This window comes from Camelus dromedarius, chromosome 9 (assembly GCF_036321535.1).
Source record: "Camelus dromedarius isolate mCamDro1 chromosome 9, mCamDro1.pat, whole genome shotgun sequence".
In the NCBI taxonomy this organism is placed as follows: Eukaryota; Metazoa; Chordata; class Mammalia; order Artiodactyla; family Camelidae; genus Camelus; species Camelus dromedarius.
The window spans coordinates 117,939-136,387 of NC_087444.1; the positions used below are offsets into that span (position 1 = coordinate 117,939).

Genomic DNA, 18,449 nt, shown 5'->3' on the forward strand with positions numbered 1-18,449 from the left:
CCTGAAACCTGGGACTTGGCCATTCTCCTGCCCCATTTTCCTGAGACACCTTTTTTTGCCAGCAAGGAAGGAACCAGGAATGGGCTCCAAAAGCATAATGCTAAAATATGTCAAGAGACTTACTTAACTTGGGATGAGGCCATACCAGTTGCCCTGCTATGGATCAGAGTGGCCCCCAGAAGCAGGTTTAAATTAAGCCCCTTTAAAATACTGTACAGTAGGCCATTTCAGGTATTTTACCCAGGCAAGAAAATCTTTAAATGCTCTAAAAGACCTAGCAGTTGCCAATATGCTAAAACTTTAGGCACTATACTAATCTCTTTTTACGAGTTTGCCTCCAGCAGGTCTGCCTGGTAGCCTTGCATCCTTTCTAACCTGGAGACCAAGTCCTCCTTAAAATCTGGACAGAACAGGGACCTGAAACTCAGCTGATTACAAAGTGGATAGGACCGCACGTGTCATTATCGTGTTCTCATTGGTCAGATTAGCTGGAGTAAAGCCATGGATTCATCACACTCAGATTAAAGCAGCACCACTGTCATCAGAATCAAAACATGCCCCGACTCCTGGGAGGCCTGGAGAGCAATGGGTTTGTGAACCTCTAGAAGACTTAAGGCTGCTCTTTAAAAAAGATAAATATTGAGATTGTAATTTCATTGTAGCTGGAGAAGGGTCAATCTATCTGTTTATTTTGTCCAAATAAATAGCACAGGGATCTAGTGTAATTATGGTACAGTAGGAAAGTTAACATTAATAGATATATATTGGGAACTGGAACCAAAACCCCAAGTTCAACAAAGTACTGAGGGGTTTCATCAGGTTCAAGTAGTTGTAGATAAAGAAAGAGGACTGCACTACTGACTGAAGAGTCTAAGGGATGTCCCCTGTCCAAGGCTGACCAGTTCCCTTCCATGATCACCCTCTCACCACCCCTGTTCAGCAGGAAGTAGCCAGGACAGCTGTTGCCCCTTTTCCCTCAAGACTGCAGAAAGGACCTTGGCAGTGGGGAGTTGTAATAGAGAAGACCAAATCTGACTCCATGTAAGATCTGCTCCTTTAACTCTAACCCTGTGCTCTGTTTCCTGTGCTTACTCATCCTGGTTCTGCACCTTTTGTAAAAGAATATTGTCTACTGCCTGAAATGTACAGAATAGCCCATTCTCAAGTCTCTGACCTTTAAGGGCTTAACACTTTTCCATTCATATAGAGATGGGAGGTTGCAAAGCAGAGAATAACATTTGTCTCATTGGAGGTTTACAGGAACATCATGACCTGACCTACGTGGACAGCTGCAAGGACAAAGGATTCTGACACCAAGAAATTTGCAACAACCAATCACATTGCCTCCCTTTTTTAGTATAAAAGGAGCCTGAATTCTCAGTTGGGTAAGACGGTTCTCCAGGACATTAGTCTGCCATCTTCTCGGTCTGCTGGCTTTTCAAATAAAGTCATTATTCCTTGCCCCAACACCTGGTCTCCCAATTTATTGGCCTGTCGTGCAGTGAGCAGAATGGGTTTGGACTCAGTAGCAAAACACTTTCTCATCATTTTAGTTTCATTTTTCTTATTTTGAGTGACTTGAATATCTGACTTTTCTATAAGCTGTCTATGCAAAGTCAGCCCATTTTTATTGACTTGTGGCTCTATATGATTCATACCTAGTATAAATTTTGTTCTCTTCTATGACTTAAATTGAGGTGATCATTTTGGCTTCTGAATGTCTATGCTCCTTTTACCACAACAAATTTATTTTTATGGAGTTTTGTCACTATTTTTATATCTTTGAGTTTTATGTCACTTAAAAATAAATTTGATATTCCAAATTTGTTTTACAATTATCTGACATTTATTATTTTTATGGAGATGTTTAAATGTTTCAGTCTAAGGTTAGGCTGGAATTTACTCTGTGCGAGGTTTATAAGAGCTCTAGTCACCCTTTTACGCTACGTGGCTGTCCAGATGGCTGACGACACTTGATGTATGGTTTATATTTTTCCACTGATTTGAAATAACACTCTTCACATACTTTCAATCAAGTATGTTCTCAGTTCTATTTTTAGACTGTAACATGTTCTTATGCTCTGTTTTTATATTTCTGCCTTGGCAACACATTGTTCTAATTATTGTAATTCTGTACATTTCATTGTGACTCTTCCAAATTGTCATGGCTTTTTAATTTTTTTTTTTTTTTTGATCAGCTTCATTTAAAATTTAGAAACAGTCTTTGTGAAATTTTAACTTGGAACACATAAAATTTACACGTGAACTAAGAGACAGTTATTTTATAGGCGGAACTGGTTCTTTCCTCTCAAGAACACAGTGTACATACCCATTTCTATAACTATTCATATGTGATTTGCAGCAGCATTTCTTAGTAAGTATATTCCAATATTGGGCTTTTTAAAAATATATCACGAATCTGAGCATCTCTTTCTTTTCTACTCAGTTGTTTCCATTTCCATCTAAATCAACTTTCCAGCCACATTAATTCTATCATTTGTTTGCCAGGCACTGATGTCCTATATTAGGTGATTTTCCTATTTCTCTACAAAAATTTGATTTAAAAAAAGAGAAAGTGTACACACAAATAAAAATAGGTCAGATCAAAAAGCTGTTATAAAAAGTTGTAAAACTGCCAGAATTCAAAACAAGAGAAAAACTGGGTAATTAGTGACCACGCATGGTTTCTCTTCTCCCAAATCCAAGATCAAAACAAAAGGCAGTGAAGTACTTTCTTCCTCACTGTCTTCTTCTATCTAGGACGTGCAGTCATTTTCAGCATTTTGCTCATTATCCGATCATTTTCGTTGTTTATTGTGGCCTAAAAAAGAATGATGTGTTAGTAAAAGGAAAACTATTTAAAATCCCAGTCTTTCAAATACAAGGTTTTCTATTACCAGTTTATAAAATTATCTGTGTTTTCCTTTTAAACAGTTATCTCTTATCAGATCATGAAAAGATACTGTTTACATTAGGAGTATCTCCTGGTTTAGGCTTGGAAGGTGAGAGGACGCACAGCACAACCTCGTTCACACTCACCCACCACCAGGGTTTGGCCAGGTGGCTAATGAGGCACGGGGACAGTTGCTATAATAAGACATTCCAGCCACATTGATGTTATTTGGGAGAGAGCCTTGCCTCTGAATGGCACAAATTCTCACCTATGTCTTAGAAATACTGGGAATTCCTAAGCTGATTTAGAACTCTGATGTAAACATTTGCAGATGGGAGAAGAGAGAACTATGCTGTGTGCTGACTCAGGCAGATTCTCCTTACCTGGACACACCTGCAGCCAGGTTAGAAGCTGTCAATTCTCCTTATTTCTAAATCTGTGCATATTTGACAGATTCAGGTTAGCAAGCTCTATCTTAGGTTCTCAGGATGGTAGTAGTGTTCCTGATAATTGGCAATAATCTTGGTAAATTGAACAGGTTCCTGCTTATAGTATATATACTTTGTTAGAACATCCACTTGATGACCCTGGGAGCCCCATTTAATACTGAGCACAGGAGATCATCCAGGAATCCCTCAGCACAGCATCACAAGCCCCGGGAAAGTCATTTATACCCTATTAATGCTTAGAGGTACCGAAGTCCCCCTGGACTCTTCAGAAACTCACTGTGAACAGAATTCAAGTGAGTGGATATAAGCCATTACAAACTCAGGGCTTTCAGTGAAACAAAAGCAGTAAAAGAACATACTTCCCCTTGACTTTGCTTTAATTCTCACCCATCCCCTCCTGAGGTTCAAGAACTTTGTTCCATAGTCACTGCCCAGACCCAGACCAGACCTACCTCGAGCAATTCAGTACTCTCACTTATCTTTCTGAGAAGGTCATCAATTCCTTGGATCTCTTCTGTAATTATGACTCTGTAAAACTCAAACGCTCTTTCTTGGTCTTCCAACATTTGCTGCAGTTCTCTAACTTTTTGTTCAAGATCCACCTTTTCTCCCTCAGCTGCCTCACTTAGGTCCCACTCTGCTGTGCCAGGGAGATCTCAGAGAGGGAAGGAAACAACAGTCAGCCCCGAGAGCTACAGCCCTTCATTCCCAACTCCCTGCCAACTCGGTGGGCAAACTGTCTGGAAAAAGCAGATGGACATGCCTGAATTCTCCTGAGGCCACACCAGGAAGGCCCTGGCTGGCTGGCTGGCTGGCTTGACCTGCAGCCACAACTGGCCCTATTTTCAGACATAGCAGACTGTGTTCACAGGAGCAGAGGAAGCTCCCTGACTTAGGAAGCACCTCCTGTCAGGGTCTCCGAGGGCACTGCAGGAACCTCCCCGCCCCACTGTGAGCTGAGCCCTCCCCTGTACCTACTGAGGTCTTTTCCCTTTTGCTGATCCCCTCTGTCACTTGGGCTTTTAATCCATTGACGTCTGTTTGTCGGTCCTCCAACTTCTGCTGCAGCCCTTTAACATTTTGCTCAAGAGACTCCTCTTCCCTCTCAGCTTCTTCTCTTTTGTTTGGCTCTTCTTCTCCAAGAAAATTTTAGAGAAAGAAGAAAGCTACAGTCAGCCCTGAGAGCTACAGTCACTCATTCTCCGACCTTCCACTTTCTCAGTGAAAAAAAGTCTGGAAAAAACAGATGGACATGTCTGAACACACCTGTAACCACACTTAAGGGTGAGTGTGAGAATCTGCTAGGAAGCACTCTGACGGGCTCGCTGGCCCTACAACAACAACCTGCCATGTTATTTTCAGATGGATCAGAGTCTATTCACAGGAGGAGAGCAAGCTCTCTGATTCTGGAGTTCCTCCCATCAAAATTCTCAGCTGTCATTGCAGGAACCTCCCCACCCCACTGTGAGCTGATCCTTCCCCTGTACCTGCCGAGGTCTTTTCTCTTTCTTTCATCTCCTCTGGTATTTGGGGTCTAAATCCCTCGGAGACTCTTTCTTGGTCCTCCAACATTTGCTGCAGCTCTTTAATCTTTTGTTTAAGCAATTCCATTTCCCTCTCAACTTCTTTTTTGTCCAGATCTTCTGCTCCAAGAAAATTTTAGAGAGAGAAGACAACAGTCAGCCCTGAGAGCTACAATTGCTCATTGATCAACTCTCCACTTTCTCAGTGACTAAACTGTTTTGAAAAAGCAGACGGATATGTCTAAAGTCATCGCTAACCTGGCATTATGGTCAAGTTTAAGAATGTGCTGGGAAAGACCCTGACTGGCTGCTTGGACCTACAACCACAACTCCCTTTATTATTTTCATACGTAGCAAAGTGTGTTCACAGGAGGAGAGGAAGGTTCTGGAGTTCTTCCCGTCAAAGTTCTCAGCTGTCATTGCAGGAACCTCCCCACCCCACTGTGAGCTGATCCTTCCCCTGTACCTGCCGAGGTCTTTTCTCTTTCTTTCATCTCCTCTGGTATTTGGGCTCTAAATCCCTCGGAGACTCTTTCTTGGTCCTCCAACATTTGCTGCAGCTCTTTAATCTTTTGTTTAAGCAATTCCATTTCCCTCTCAACTTCTTTTTTGTCCAGATCTTCTGCTCCAAGAAAATTTTAGAGAGAGAAGACAACAGTCAGCCCTGAGAGCTACAATTGCTCATTGATCAACTCTCCACTTTCTCAGTGACTAAACTGTTTTGAAAAAGCAGACGGATATGTCTAAAGTCATCGCTAACCTGGCATTATGGTCAAGTTTAAGAATGTGCTGGGAAAGACCCTGACTGGCTGCTTGGACCTACAACCACAACTCCCTTTATTATTTTCATACGTAGCAAAGTGTGTTCACAGGAGGAGAGGAAGGTTCTGGAGTTCTTCCCGTCAAAGTTCTCAGCTGTCATTGCAGGAACCTCCCCACCCCACTGTGAGCTGATCCTTCCCCTGTACCTGCCGAGGTCTTTTCTCTTTCTTTCATCTCCTCTGGCACTTGGGCTCTAAATCCCTCGGAGACTCTTTCTTGGTCCTCCAACATTTGCTGCAGCTCTTTAATCTTTTCCTCAAGAGCCTCCTTTCCCCTCTCAGCTGCCTCTCTTCTGGCCCACTCTGCTGCTCCCGGAAGATTTTAGAGAGGGAAGAAAACAAAGTCAGACCTGAGAGCTACCACAGCCCATTCACTACCCTCCACTTTCTCATTGACCAAAAGTTTGGAAAAAGCAGATGGACGTGTCTGAATTCACCTGTGGCCACATATAAGAGCAGTTGTGAGAATGTGCTAGGAAAGGCCCTGGCTGGCTGGCTGGACCTCTGGCCACCACTCGCCTTGTACTCTTCAGATGGAGCAGAGTGTGTTCACAGGAGGAGAGGAAGCTCCCTGCTTCAGGACGGGCCTCCTGCTAGAGTCCTCAGAGGGCACTGGAGGAACCTCCCCACCCCACTGTGAGCTGAGCCCTCCCCTGTACCTGCTGAGTACCTGCTAAGGTCTTTACTGCAACACAACAGAGCTCATCTTTCTTTATGCAGCATTTCTCTCGTCGCTTTATTAATATCAATAAGGCCTGGAGACCACAAAAGGGCAGACAAGTCAGGCAGGTCAAAGCTGAACTTCCACTGAAATATTCGGAGAAAAGAACTGTTCTGATTAACATTCTCTGCTTGCTTCCCACTACCTAGAGGTAAAGTTTCCAAGATTCCACCTACAATGCTACTCTTCAAGCCTCCTTTGACAGTCTTGCTTTCCACCACCCATGCTAGGTTCTGCCGGTTAGAAGAATGGCCAGTTTTACAAATATGTAAGAGTGGTACTTTCATATTTTTCACATGCTTTTTTTTTTTCTTTCTGCATTTGGCTTTTCTGGTAACAAGCCATGCTAGACGATATTCAGAAACTTTTCAAAATTTACATCACACTCCTCTTCCAGGAAAACATCTTAAACCACCTTCCCCATGTGAAATCATTACGCATTTACATCGGTCCATTTGTATCAATTATACATTTTAACTGCATTAAATTTATGGTCTGTGGATTATATCTCAGTAACATTGTTTATAGAAAACTGAATTTCTCCAAACTCAGGAAAAATACTGAAACACTCTCTTTAAGGACACTAGTAAGCCTCTTAACCCCATGAGCCGTCCTTGTGGAGTGCAGGGTTTGCATTATATAATCCCTGTGGTGCCTGGCAGCTGCGGCATCCTGAGCATCCATTTACAGCTTGTGATTAACAGTAAACAACTAAAAGCAAAATAAAAGAAAAGAAAGGTCTGGTGAGAGAATCATCCTAGAAAATCTTGTGTTACTATGGATGGGAAAGAGTGCACAGAAAAAGGAACAACCTCAAGATCACTGAAGTGTGTTCCAAGTACATAAGGAAACTTTGCAAGTGTTCAGGCAAGGAGGACTTCTGAGCGTCTGTACTCACTTTGCCTCAGAGGTCAAACAGACTTCCTAAAAAAGTACCTAACTTTGGAAGAGAAGGAGACTAACTGGAGTAATATAGTCCTCTAGAACTCCCTTATTCAGAAGAATCAAGGTGCTTCTACTATGAACGATAGTAAATCTACGGCCAAGAGCGTGGCCTTTAGCAAGAGGAGAAAACATAAAGCATGGCCTGCGCTGCTGCAGCCGCCCCTCCTGCTTAGTTAGACACACTCCGTTAGAACATCTGCCTGACAGCCCAGGAAACCCATTTAATACTGGCACCAGGAGCTCATCCACGAACCCCCAAAACGGCAGCACAAGCCCTGAGAAAGTTCACTATATATTTTTTTTCACGAGCTAAAAAGGTACATATATATATTTTTTGAAGTACAGTCAATAACAATGTGTCGGTCTCTGGTGTACAGCACAATGTCCCAGTCATGCATGTACATACATGTATTGGTTCTCATATTTTTTGCAGGTACCAGAGACCTCCAGGTCTTTCAGAAACTCACAGTGAACAGAATTCAAGTTTCTGGATATAAGCCATTAAGACTCAGGGCTTCTAGTGAGTCAAAACCAGTAAAGCGCAGGGGTGCTTCTCTCTGACTTTGCCTTGATTCTCCCCCTCCCCCTCCTGAGGTCCCAGGGCTTTGTTCACAGTCACTGCCCAGACCCAGACCTGACCTACCTCAAGATTCTCAATCCTCTTATTCATCTTCTTCCGAAGTCTGTCTCTTTCTATTATCTCCTCTGTCACTTGAGCTCTAAACCTCTTGAAGGCTCTTTCCTGCTTGTGCAACTTTCGCTGCAATTCTTTAACCTTTTGCTCTAGGGTCACCTTTTCTCTCTTGAGACACACAGAAACTGCTCCTCTGGCCCACTCTTCTGCTGCAGGAAGATTTCAGGGAAGAAGGAAAACAACAGTCAGCCCTGAGAGCTACAACTGCTCATCCCACAACCCACCATTTCTCAGTGACCAAACTGTCTCGAAAAAGCAAATGGACGTGTCTGAATTCACCTGTGGCCACATATAAGAGCAGTTGTGAGAATGTGCTAGAAAAGGCCCTGGCTGGCTGGCTGGACCTGCGACCACAACTCGCCTTGTACTCTTCAGACGGAGCAGAGTGCGTTCACAGGAGGAGAGGAAGCTCCCTGCTTCAGGACGGGCCTCCTGCTAGAGTCCTCAGAGGGCACTGGAGGAACCTCCCCACCCCACTGTGAGCTGAGCCCTCCCCTGTACCTGCTGAGGACTTTTCTCTTTCTATTATCTCCTGTGTCATAATGGCTATAAGTCCTTCATGGACTCTTTCTTGGTCCTCCAACTTTTGCCAGAACTCTGTGTACTTTTGTTCAAGACACTCCATAACCTTCTCAGCTGCCACTCTTCTGGTCCACTCTTCTGCTCCCGGAAGATTTTAGAGAGGGAAGAAAACAAAGTCAGACCTGAGAGCTACCACAGCCCATTCACTACCCTCCACTTTCTCATTGACCAAAAGTTTGGAAAAAGCAGATGGACGTGTCTGAATTCACCTGTGGCCACATATAAGAGCAGTTGTGAGAATGTGCTAGGAAAGGCCCTGGCTGGCTGGCTGGACCTCTGGCCACCACTCGCCTTGTACTCTTCAGACGGAGCAGAGTGTGTTCACAGGAGGAGAGGAAGCTCCCTGACTTAGGAAGCACCTCCTGTCAGGGTCTCCGAGGGCACTGCAGGAACCTGCCCGCCCCACTGTGAGCTGAGCCCTCCCCTGTACCTGCTGAGGTCTTCCCTGCATCACAAAGGAGCTCACTTTTCTTCATGCAGCATTCTTCTTGTTCATCTGTTATCATCACTGAGGCCTGGAGACCACAAAATGGCAAAGACATGTCAGGCAGGTCAAACCTGAATCTCCATTGAAATATTCTGAGAAAACTGTTCTGAATAACATTCCCTGGTTGCTTCCCACCCACTACATGTAAAGTTTCCAAGACCCCTGCTGCCTTGCTGCCCTCCAGCCTGCTTTGCCAGTGCTGCTCCCCACCACCCATTCAAGGTTCCACTAGGCAGAAGACTGTGCAGCTTTACTAATATGTAAACATGGCGGCTTTCGTATTTTTCACATGATGTTTTTTCTGCTTGAAGCTCTTCTGGTTAACATCCCACTCAGGGTAATATGCACACATTTTTCAAATTTTACATCACACTCCTCTTCCAGGGAGATCTTCTACCCCATCTTCCTCATGTGAAATTGCTGAACGTTTACATTGGTACATCTGTACCAACTGTGCATTTCATTTTTTTCCCTTTTTTAGTTTTATTAGGTAGAATTATTACAGTTTGACTGCACATACACGTTATTTTGCATGTAAATACATGTATACAGTATACTGCACTTTTTTAGTTGACATCTGTGTACTGATTGTTTCTAAGAACAGATTAGAGCTTTAGCTTTTTTAACTTACATAGTTACCAAAGGAATAAAGCCAACCACAAAATGAGAATCAGCACAATGAGGTAATACGATCATAAAGGACAGTCAGATGTGCTCACACGCATTCAAGAGATCAGTCATCTAAGTCATAAATAGTAAATATTTCATTTGTGTCCTTATTATTGTTGTTGTTACTTTTCAGATTCTTCATATAAATGATGTCATCTGGCATTTTTCTTTCTCTTTCCAACCCACTTCACTTTGAATGACAGTCTTCAGGTCCATCCATATTGCTGCAAATGGCATTATTTTATACTTTTTATGGCTGAGTAGTGTTCCGTTGTATATATGTACCACATCTTCTTTGTCCAGTCATCTGTTGATGGACATTTGGGTTGTTTCCATGTCTTGGCTACTGTAAATAGTGCTGCTATGAACACTGGGATATATGTGTCTTTTTGAATTTTATTTTTCTCTGGATATATGCCCAGGAGTGGGATTGCTGGATCACATGGTAAGTCCAGTTCAGTTTTTTAAAGAACCTCCATACTGTCTTCCATAGTGGTTGCACCAATCTACACTCCCTCCAATAGTGTAGGAGGGCTCCCTTTTCTCCACACCCTCTCCAGCATCTGTTATTTGTAGACTTTTCAATGATAGTCATTCTGGCTGGCATGAGGTGATATCTTATTGTAGTTTTGATCTGCATTTCTCTGACAATTAGTGATGCCGGCCATTTTTTCATGTGCCTACTGGCCAGTTGTGTGTCTTCACTGGAGAATTGCTTATTTAGGTCTTCTGCCCATTTTTGGATTGGGTTGCTTGTTTCTTTGATATTAAGATGGACAAGCTGTTTGTATATTTTGGAAATTTGTCCCTTCTCAGTCACATAATTGGCAAATATTTTCTCCCATTCTGTAGGTTGTCTTTTTGTTTTGTTGATGGCATCCTTAGCTGTGCAAAAGCTTTTAAGTTTAATTAGATCCCATTTGTTTATTTTTGCTTTTATTTCCATTACTCCAGGAGCTGTTTCAAAAAATATATTGCTGTAATGCATGTCCACAAGTGTTCTAAGTTTTCCTCTACGAGTTTTATAATTTCTGGTCTTACATTTAGGTCTTTAATCCATTTTGAGTTTATTTCTGTACATGGTGTTAGAGAATGTTCTAATTTCAGTCTTTTACAGGTAGCTGTCCAGTTTTTCCCAACACCACTTATTGAAGAAACTGTCTTTTCTCTATTGTATATTCTTGTCTACTTTGTTGTAGATTAATTGACCCAACTGTGCACTATAAATGCATGGAATTTATGGTTTGTGCATTATATCTCAGTAACATTGTTTAAAGAAAACAGAATTACTCCAAACTCAGGAAAAATACTGAAACACTCTCTTTAAGGACACTAGTAAGCCTCTTAACCCCATGAGCCGTCCTTGTGGAGTGCAGGGTTTGCATTATATAATCCCTGTGGTGCCTGGCAGCTGCGGCATCCTGAGCATCCATTTACAGCTTATGATTAACAGTAAGCAACTAAAAGCAAAATAAAAGAAAAGAAAGGTCTGGTGAGAGAATCATCCTAGAAAATCTTGTGTTACTATGGATGGGAAAGAGTGCACAGAAAAAGGAACAACCTCAAGATCACTGAAGTGTGTTCCAAGCACATAAGGAAACTTTGCAAGTGTTTAGTCAAGGAGGACATCTCAGACCTTTGTACTGACTTTGCTTACAAGTCGGACAGATTTCCTTAAATTGTGCCTAAGATTGGAAGAGGAGAGAAATTGGAGTGATACAGTCCTTTAGAACACTCCTATTCAGAGGAATCATGGTCTTCAACTATGAATGGTAATTAATCTATGGCCAAGAACATGGCCTCTAGTTAGAAGAGCTAATAGGAAGAATCAACTGCTGAGGTAAATCACCATGTGCTGCTCCAGTAACTTCTCCTGCTTGTATTAGATACACACTAATAGAATGCCTACTTGATAAACCCGGAAACTCAGTTTAATATTGGCTCCATGAGGTCAACAAGAATCCCTCAAAACACAAGTCCTGGGAAAGTTCTTTATATTCTATAAATGCTTGGAGATCCAGAGACCTCCTGGACTCTTCAGAAACCCACAGTGAACAGAACTCAAGTTTCTGGATATAAGCCATTAAAGACTCTGGGCTTCTAGTTAAAAGTACTAAAGCACGACGATGCTTTCCTCTGCGATTTTGTTGAATCCTCATCCATCCCTTCCTCAGGTTCCAGGGCTTTGTTCCATGGTAACTGCGTAGACCCAGACCAGACCTACCTCCAGCTCCTTAATACTCTGGTCCACCTTTCTCAGAAGATCATCACACTCTCGTATCTCCTCTGTCATTTTGACTCTGAATTCCTCAAAGGCTATTTCTTCCTTATCCAGCTTTTGCTGCAGCAACTTAACCTTTTGCTCAAGAGGCTCCTTTCCCCTCTCAGCTGCCTCTCTTCTGGCCCACTCTGCTGCTCCAGGAAGATTTCAGAGAGGGAAGGAAATGAAAGTCAGTTCTGAGAACTACAACCCTCTGCCCACCAACCTTCCACTTTCTCAGTGACCATGTGGTCTGGAAAGAGCAGATGTATGTGTCTAAATTCCCCTGGTGACCACACATGGAGAGCAGGTGTGAGAATGTGCTAGCAAAGGCCCTGACTGACTAGTTGGACCTGCAACCACAACTCGCCTTGTTATTTTCAGATGAAGCAGAGTGTGTTCACAGAAGGAGCGGAAGCTTCCTGCTTCAGGAAGTTCCTCCTGTCAGAGTTTCAGAGAGCATTTCAGAAAACTGCCCAGCCCACTGTGAGCTGAGCCCTCCCCTGTACCTGCTGAGGTCTCCCCTGTATCACAAAGGAGGTCACCTTCCTTCATGCAGCATTCTTCTTGTTCATCTGTTATCATCACCGAGGCCTGGAGACCACAAAAGGGCAAAGACATGACAGGCAGGTCAAACCTAAACTTCCACTGAAATATTCTGAGAGAAGAACTGTTCTGAATAACATGCCCTGGTTGCTTCCCACCCGCTACATGTAAGGTTTCCAAGACCCTGCTTACCTCACTACCTCTCCAGCCTCCTCTGCCAGTGCTGCTTCCACCAGGCAGAAGAATGAGCACTTTTACAAACAGGTAAGCTTGGGGGCTTTCGTATTTTTCACATGCTGTTTTTTCTGTTTGGGGCTCTCCTGGTAACATCCCATGTTGGATTATATGTACAAATAGTTTCAAATTTACAAAACACTCCTTTTCCAGAAAGATGTTCTAAACTTTCCATGGTGACATCATTGTACATTTATATAGGTACATTTGTATCAATTGTACATTTTAAACGCATGGAATTTATGGTGTGTAAATTATAGCTCAATAAGACTCTAAAAAGTCCTTGAATTACCCATCTTAGAAAAAAATACTAAAATACTCTCTTTAAGGCTACTAGTATGTTTTTAACTCCCTGAGCCTTTCTTGTGAAATGCTGAGTTTGAGTTTGCATTATATAATCCCTGTGGTGCCCGGCAGCTGCAGCATCCTGAGTCCATTTACAGCTTATGATTAACAGTAAACAACTAAAAGCAAAATAAAGATAAAGAAAGATCTGGTAAGAGAATCTTCCCAGAGGACTGTAGGTTACTATGAAGGGGAGGGAGTAAACAGGAAAAGCAACAACCTCAAAATAATTTAAGTGTGTTCCAAGCACATGAGGAAACTACAAGTGTTCAGTCAAGGAGGATGTCTGAGTGCCTATACTGACCTTGCTAAGAGGTCAGACAGATTTCCAGAAAAAGTGTTGTAAGCAGATATGGTAGGGGCTTCCTGGAGAAAAAAAACCAAGAATGACTTTCTTGACATAAGAGAAGCCATTTTTTGGCCTAAGCCATTTTGTGATCTAAGCCTGGCCACAATACCTGCCTTCGAACAAGTCTCAGTAATAATGCTCTTAAGAGAAGAAAAGGACAAACTTATCAGGCAAGTGATGTAACAATAGCAAAGACAGCAAATAGTTGTAAAGACTCCCAGTTCCATTTTAATGTAAAGACTAACTTGGAGATATTTTGCAGAATCTAAATCCCAACTTGGGCACTCAGCACCCAGATCGGCTGAAATCTGACAGATGATGATATTGACATTTTCTGGCTCTCATGACTCCATTCAAATAAAGCTTGGACTCTGACTGCTGCTCAAGACCCTGCATGAATATGCATGTACCCATAGCTCAAGACTGCCCTAGTTCTGCTGGTCAGTGAGACGGCTTTGGAAAAGCTCCCCGGTGTCCTCCTTATTAGCTGCAAGTAATGAATCCTTCCTTTTCCAATCTTTGGCTTGGTTGTGTCTTTTAGCTCGACACCCACCAAAAGTTTCCAGGTAACAGCACATATTTGGACTAGAAGGAGATAAAATAGAGTAATCGCATCCTTTAGATCTAGCTTACTCAGAAGACTCAGGATCCATCCGCTACGAATGGGAGTTAATCTATGGCCAGGAAGGTGGCCTCTAGTGAGAGGAGAAAACCTGAAGAATGGACTGTGCGGTAAATCGCCATCTGCTGCTCCAGTAAATTCTCCTGCTTATGGAGAATTTAGACACACTCCGTTAGAACATCTACTTGATAATCCTGAAAACCCCATTTAATACTGGCTCCATAAGATCATCCAGGAACCCCCAAAACAGCAGCACAAGCACTGGGAGAGTTCTTTATATCCTATAAATGCTTGGAGGCACCAAGTTCCTCCTAGGCTCTTCAGAAACTCACTGTGAACAGAACTCAAGTTTCTGGATATAAGCCACTAAGACTCAGGGCTTCTAGGGAGTCAAAGCCAGTACAGCGCAGGGGTGCTTCTCTCTGACTTTGCCTTGATTCTCCCCCTCCCCCTCCTGAGGTCCCAGGGCTTTGTTCACAGTCACTGCACACACCCAGACCTGACCTACCTTGAGCCACTCAATCTTCTCATTCATCTCCCTCAGAAGTTTCTCTCTCTCTCTTGTATCTCCTATTATTTTGAATACAAATTTCATGAAGCCTATTTTTTGGTTTTCCAACATTTGCTGCAATTCTTTAACTGTTTGCTCAGGAGGCTCATTTTCCATCCCGGAAAAAATAGGCACCTCTCTTTCGTCCAGATCTTCTGCTCCAAGAAGATTTCATAGAGGAAAGGAAACAACAGTCAGCCCTGAGAGCTACAATGCCCCCATCCCCCAACACTCACTTTCTCAGTGACCAAACTGTCTGAAGAAAGCAAATGGACATGTCTGAATTCACCCGTGACTACACATGACGGACAGGTGTGAGAATCTGCTAGGAAGGGCTCTGACTGGCTGGCTGGACCTGTGTACTTTTCAGATGAAGCAGAGTGTGTTCACAGAAGATGAGGAAGTTCTCTGCTTCTGGAAGCTGCTCCCATCATCGTTCTCAGACGTGACTGCAGGAAACTCCACACCCCATGTGAGCTGAGCCCTCCCCTGTACCTGCTGAGGTCTTTTCTCTTTCTCTTATCTCCTCTGTCATTTTAGCTGTTAATCAATCACTCAGAGACTCTTGGTCCTCCAACTTTTGTCACAGCTCATTAAACTAATGCCGTAGAAGCTCCTGTTCTTTCTCCAGTGCCTCTCTTCTGGCCCACTCCTCTGCTTCAGGAAGATTTTAGAGAGAGAAGAAAACAACAGTTAGCCCGGAGAGCTACAGCCCCTCCATTCCCCAACTATCTGCTTTCTGAGTAACCAAACTGTCTGGAAAAAACCAATGGACGTGTCTGAATTCACCTGTGGCCACACAGCAAGGGCAGGTGTGAGCACGTGCTAGGGAAGACCCTGACTGGCTGGCTGGACCTGCAGCCACAACTCGACTTTATTTTCAGGTGAAGCGGAGTGTGTTCACAGGAGGAGAGGAAGCTCCCTGACTTAGGAAGCACCTCCTGTCAGGGTCTCCGAGGGCACTGCAGGAACCTGCCCGCCCCACTGTGAGCTGAGCCCTCCCCTGTACCTGCTGAGGTCTTCCCTGCATCTCAGAGGAGCTCACCTTTCTTCATGCACATTCTTCCACTTCCTCTCTTATCTTCAGTGTCTCCACAGTGGCGTATCTTTTTACATTCCCATCAACAGCACACAAGTGTTCCAATTTCTCCACATTATCTCTGACATTTATTCTTTTCTGTTTTGTTGATGGTACTCATCCTAACAGGTGTGAGGTAGCTCCTCATTTTAGTTTCTACTCATATTTCCTTACTGGTTAGTGTTGTTAAGCAACTTCTCATAGGCTTATTAGTTATCTGTATATCTTCCTTGGGGAAATGTCTATTCAAGTCTTTTGTCCATTTTTAAATAGGGTTGTTTGTATTCATGTCATTAAGTTTTAGGAGTTCTCTGTGTATTATGGATGTTAATCCCTCACCAGATATGACTTGTAAATATTTTCTCCCACTATCTCAGTTGCATTTTTACTCTGTTGATAGTGCCTTTTTATGCATAAATGTTTAAATATTCATATGTAGGCTACACTTCAGTCGTCTCTGAGTTCATTCTTCCTTGCTGTGTTCCTGGCACAGTTTGCATAGACTAAGGCCTACAATTAAAAATTCATCTATTTTTGGTTCTGCCCTGACAATGAATCTCTGGAATGGCCAAAGTGCTCCCAGTGCTGTGAGGATCTCAGAGTGGATGTTACTGCTGGCACATTCTGTCATACAGTACAGCGGCTCTACCCAAAGCCGAGGAGGATACGGTGGGGGTCATCATCACTGAGAAGCAAAGTGACCACCTCATCTGATCATCCTCTCCCCAGACCTAAAGTTTAAGCATATGGTAAGAGAAAACTGAGCAGTGGAGCCAATGCTGAGGGAAGGTCTGGGAGTAGGATGACCTGGGAAAACAAGCCAGGAAATGTTAAGCCATGGACTTCATGCATCTCTTCTGTCCCTTGATCCTAGTTGTTGAGAAGAGCTGTAGAACTAGTGATGAGGATCGCAAGTATTTATAAAAATCTGAGTTTTTAAGCTGATAAATTCTAGTTTCCCATATGACAGATCAATGAAGCATAATATCTATGGAACCATTTATAATATTCAAAGGATTGAAAGAGTTTGGCTTCAAGAAAGGAAACAGCTTTTGGTTTTTCTCCTTTTTTAGAAGTCATAAAAATCCTTTTGGCCACAAATTTTAAGAATTATCCTCTGTGTGGGGAAACTGAGCCACTGGGAAATAGATTTTGTTTTTCCAAACAGAAATGCGCAGCAACATCAAGAAAAGGATGTATGTTATAAGCCAATAAAAAGTATATCTTAATTTAAAAGTCAGTGAAGAACAACAAGAAGACCAGCTTCTGCACCATCCATGTAATTGTTCAAAAATGTTCCTGTGAAAAGACTCAGAACCAACTCTGCCCTCAGGTGGGTCTGCATAACCCCTGGACATGTCTGCCACTGAGCTTCATTAAGGTAGGAGACAGAAGCACTTACTTCCCAGGAAGAGCTGAGTTGGTCCTTCCCAGTTTTCAAGAAGTACCAGAAAGAAGCTGCCCTACGGGGTGTCACAGGCAGGCTTGGCTGAGCAGTGACTTAGAGCCAAGGCCAGGAGACAATATGCTTGTTTCCCAATTTTTAAGGGTGCAACTGGGGGTGACAGTAAGGATGCAATATTTAGGTTGCCCGACTTGTTTTGGGATCTCACCACCACCCCCCCATTCAAAAAATAAAGGCAGCCAGATCTTTCTGAGCAACTATGGTCTTGACTCAAAAAAGAAAGGAAAAGAAAAGAAGTGTGTAGAAGGTGAATCTAGTGTGGAGCCTGGGTTGAGAACCAGTGATGAGTCTTTCCCAATGTCTATACAGTGAGGAAACTTGAGGTCATGGGTGGAAAAATTGCTTCCCCACTCCTGCCCAACAAAAGATCCAGGAGAAGACCCTCATCTCTCATCTCTCGGGCAGGACTCTTTCCACTCCGCCTGCTGCTGCCCTGGTTACGTGACATGGTGTGAAGCGGTCACCATGCAGCTACCACTGGTCCAAATTAAAAAGCTGAGCTTTCTCAGAACGAAAGCCAGCGTCTGAACCCTGCAGTCCAGACTATCAGGCTACATTCTCCCTGACCTCTCGACTCCGCAGATACCATTTTCAATCAGAAACTGAGAGTTCTGAGGTCAAGATTAAGTTGTATTTAAAAGAGAGCAGACAAATTGGCATTTCTGCTGCACAGCTCTTCAGGTCAGCGAGTTTAGGGAGAAGCTCCCAGCTGCTTCCCACTCACCTTGCTCTTTCCTCCTCCCGCTTTTCTGTTGCTATGTTATAGACGTTGAAAATGAACTAAGGGATGTCTTTCTTCTTTCTCACAATGGAAACAGAGCAAAAAAACTGAAACTGAAAATTAAAGTAATTTTTCTTTCTGGAGTAGGGACCACACATTTGGTAACAACAAAGGATAAAAAACAGGCTTAGATCTTATACTTAATTTTTAAGAGTTGATTAGAGAAAGTGAGAATGAATTATTTTATACAAATACAGCTTTGTGCAATCTTTAGAATATTACATATGGTTAATACTGGAATTCTATAAAAATTTAAAGTGCACATCAAGGACTATCCTTCCTGTTTTTCCAGCGCCCAGTAGGGCACAGTCGGGACCCGTCGGAGGAGGGGAGGAGGGGCAGGAGGGAGCGACTCCACCCACAGCCGCTGCCAGGAGGCGGGGATTGGCCCCTAACCGTTTCCGCGGGTGAGCGGGGTGCAGCCCTCCTCCTGCC

At 43.2% G+C, this 18,449-nt stretch overlaps 1 protein-coding gene and 1 long non-coding RNA gene across 5 annotated transcripts; one reads left to right on the plus strand and one right to left on the minus strand.

The window, feature by feature from the left end:
• Positions 1-1,823: 1,823 nt before the first annotated feature.
• LOC105085589 (golgin subfamily A member 6-like protein 24) lies at positions 1,824-17,939 on the minus strand. 4 transcript variants are annotated; one of them, XM_064488665.1, is made up of 14 exons: positions 15,186-17,939; positions 14,649-14,845; positions 12,554-12,638; positions 12,009-12,196; positions 9,095-9,143; positions 8,548-8,706; positions 7,996-8,195; positions 6,357-6,441; positions 5,834-5,992; positions 5,332-5,487; positions 4,830-4,985; positions 4,317-4,475; positions 3,795-3,997; positions 1,824-2,821 (listed from the first exon to the last, which is right to left on the minus strand). In XM_064488665.1, exons 1-14 carry the CDS (start codon positions 15,223-15,225, stop codon positions 2,753-2,755), a joined length of 1,905 nt encoding a protein of 634 aa, XP_064344735.1. In that variant the 5' UTR covers positions 15,226-17,939; the 3' UTR covers positions 1,824-2,752. The 4 variants fall into 4 exon arrangements, with proteins under 4 accessions (XP_064344735.1, XP_064344734.1, XP_064344736.1 ...); XM_064488664.1 differs by having other exon boundaries at positions 9,059-9,143; XM_064488666.1 differs by lacking the exon at positions 8,548-8,706 and having other exon boundaries at positions 9,059-9,143.
• Positions 12,638-14,802, plus strand: LOC135321982 (uncharacterized). Its single transcript, XR_010382136.1, has 2 exons — positions 12,638-12,854; positions 13,781-14,802. It is a non-coding gene; the product is annotated as an uncharacterized LOC135321982 (long non-coding RNA).
• Positions 17,940-18,449: the final 510 nt, after the last annotated feature.

What these genes read in the sequence shown, in the direction of transcription:
- LOC105085589 (XM_064488664.1), bottom strand. Translation starts at nt 15,225, where the DNA reads ATGACAGAGGAGATAAGAGAAAGAGAAAAGACCTCAGCAG. An exon ending in TGCAGTAAAGACCTTAGCAG is followed by an intron (nt 5,993 to 6,356) that starts GTACTCAGCAGG and finishes TTCCGGGAGCAG; the next exon opens with CAGAGTGGGCCAGAAGAGAG. An exon ending in AAGAGAAAAGACCTCGGCAG is followed by an intron (nt 4,476 to 4,829) that starts GTACAGGGGAAG and finishes TTCTTGGAGAAG; the next exon opens with AAGAGCCAAACAAAAGAGAA.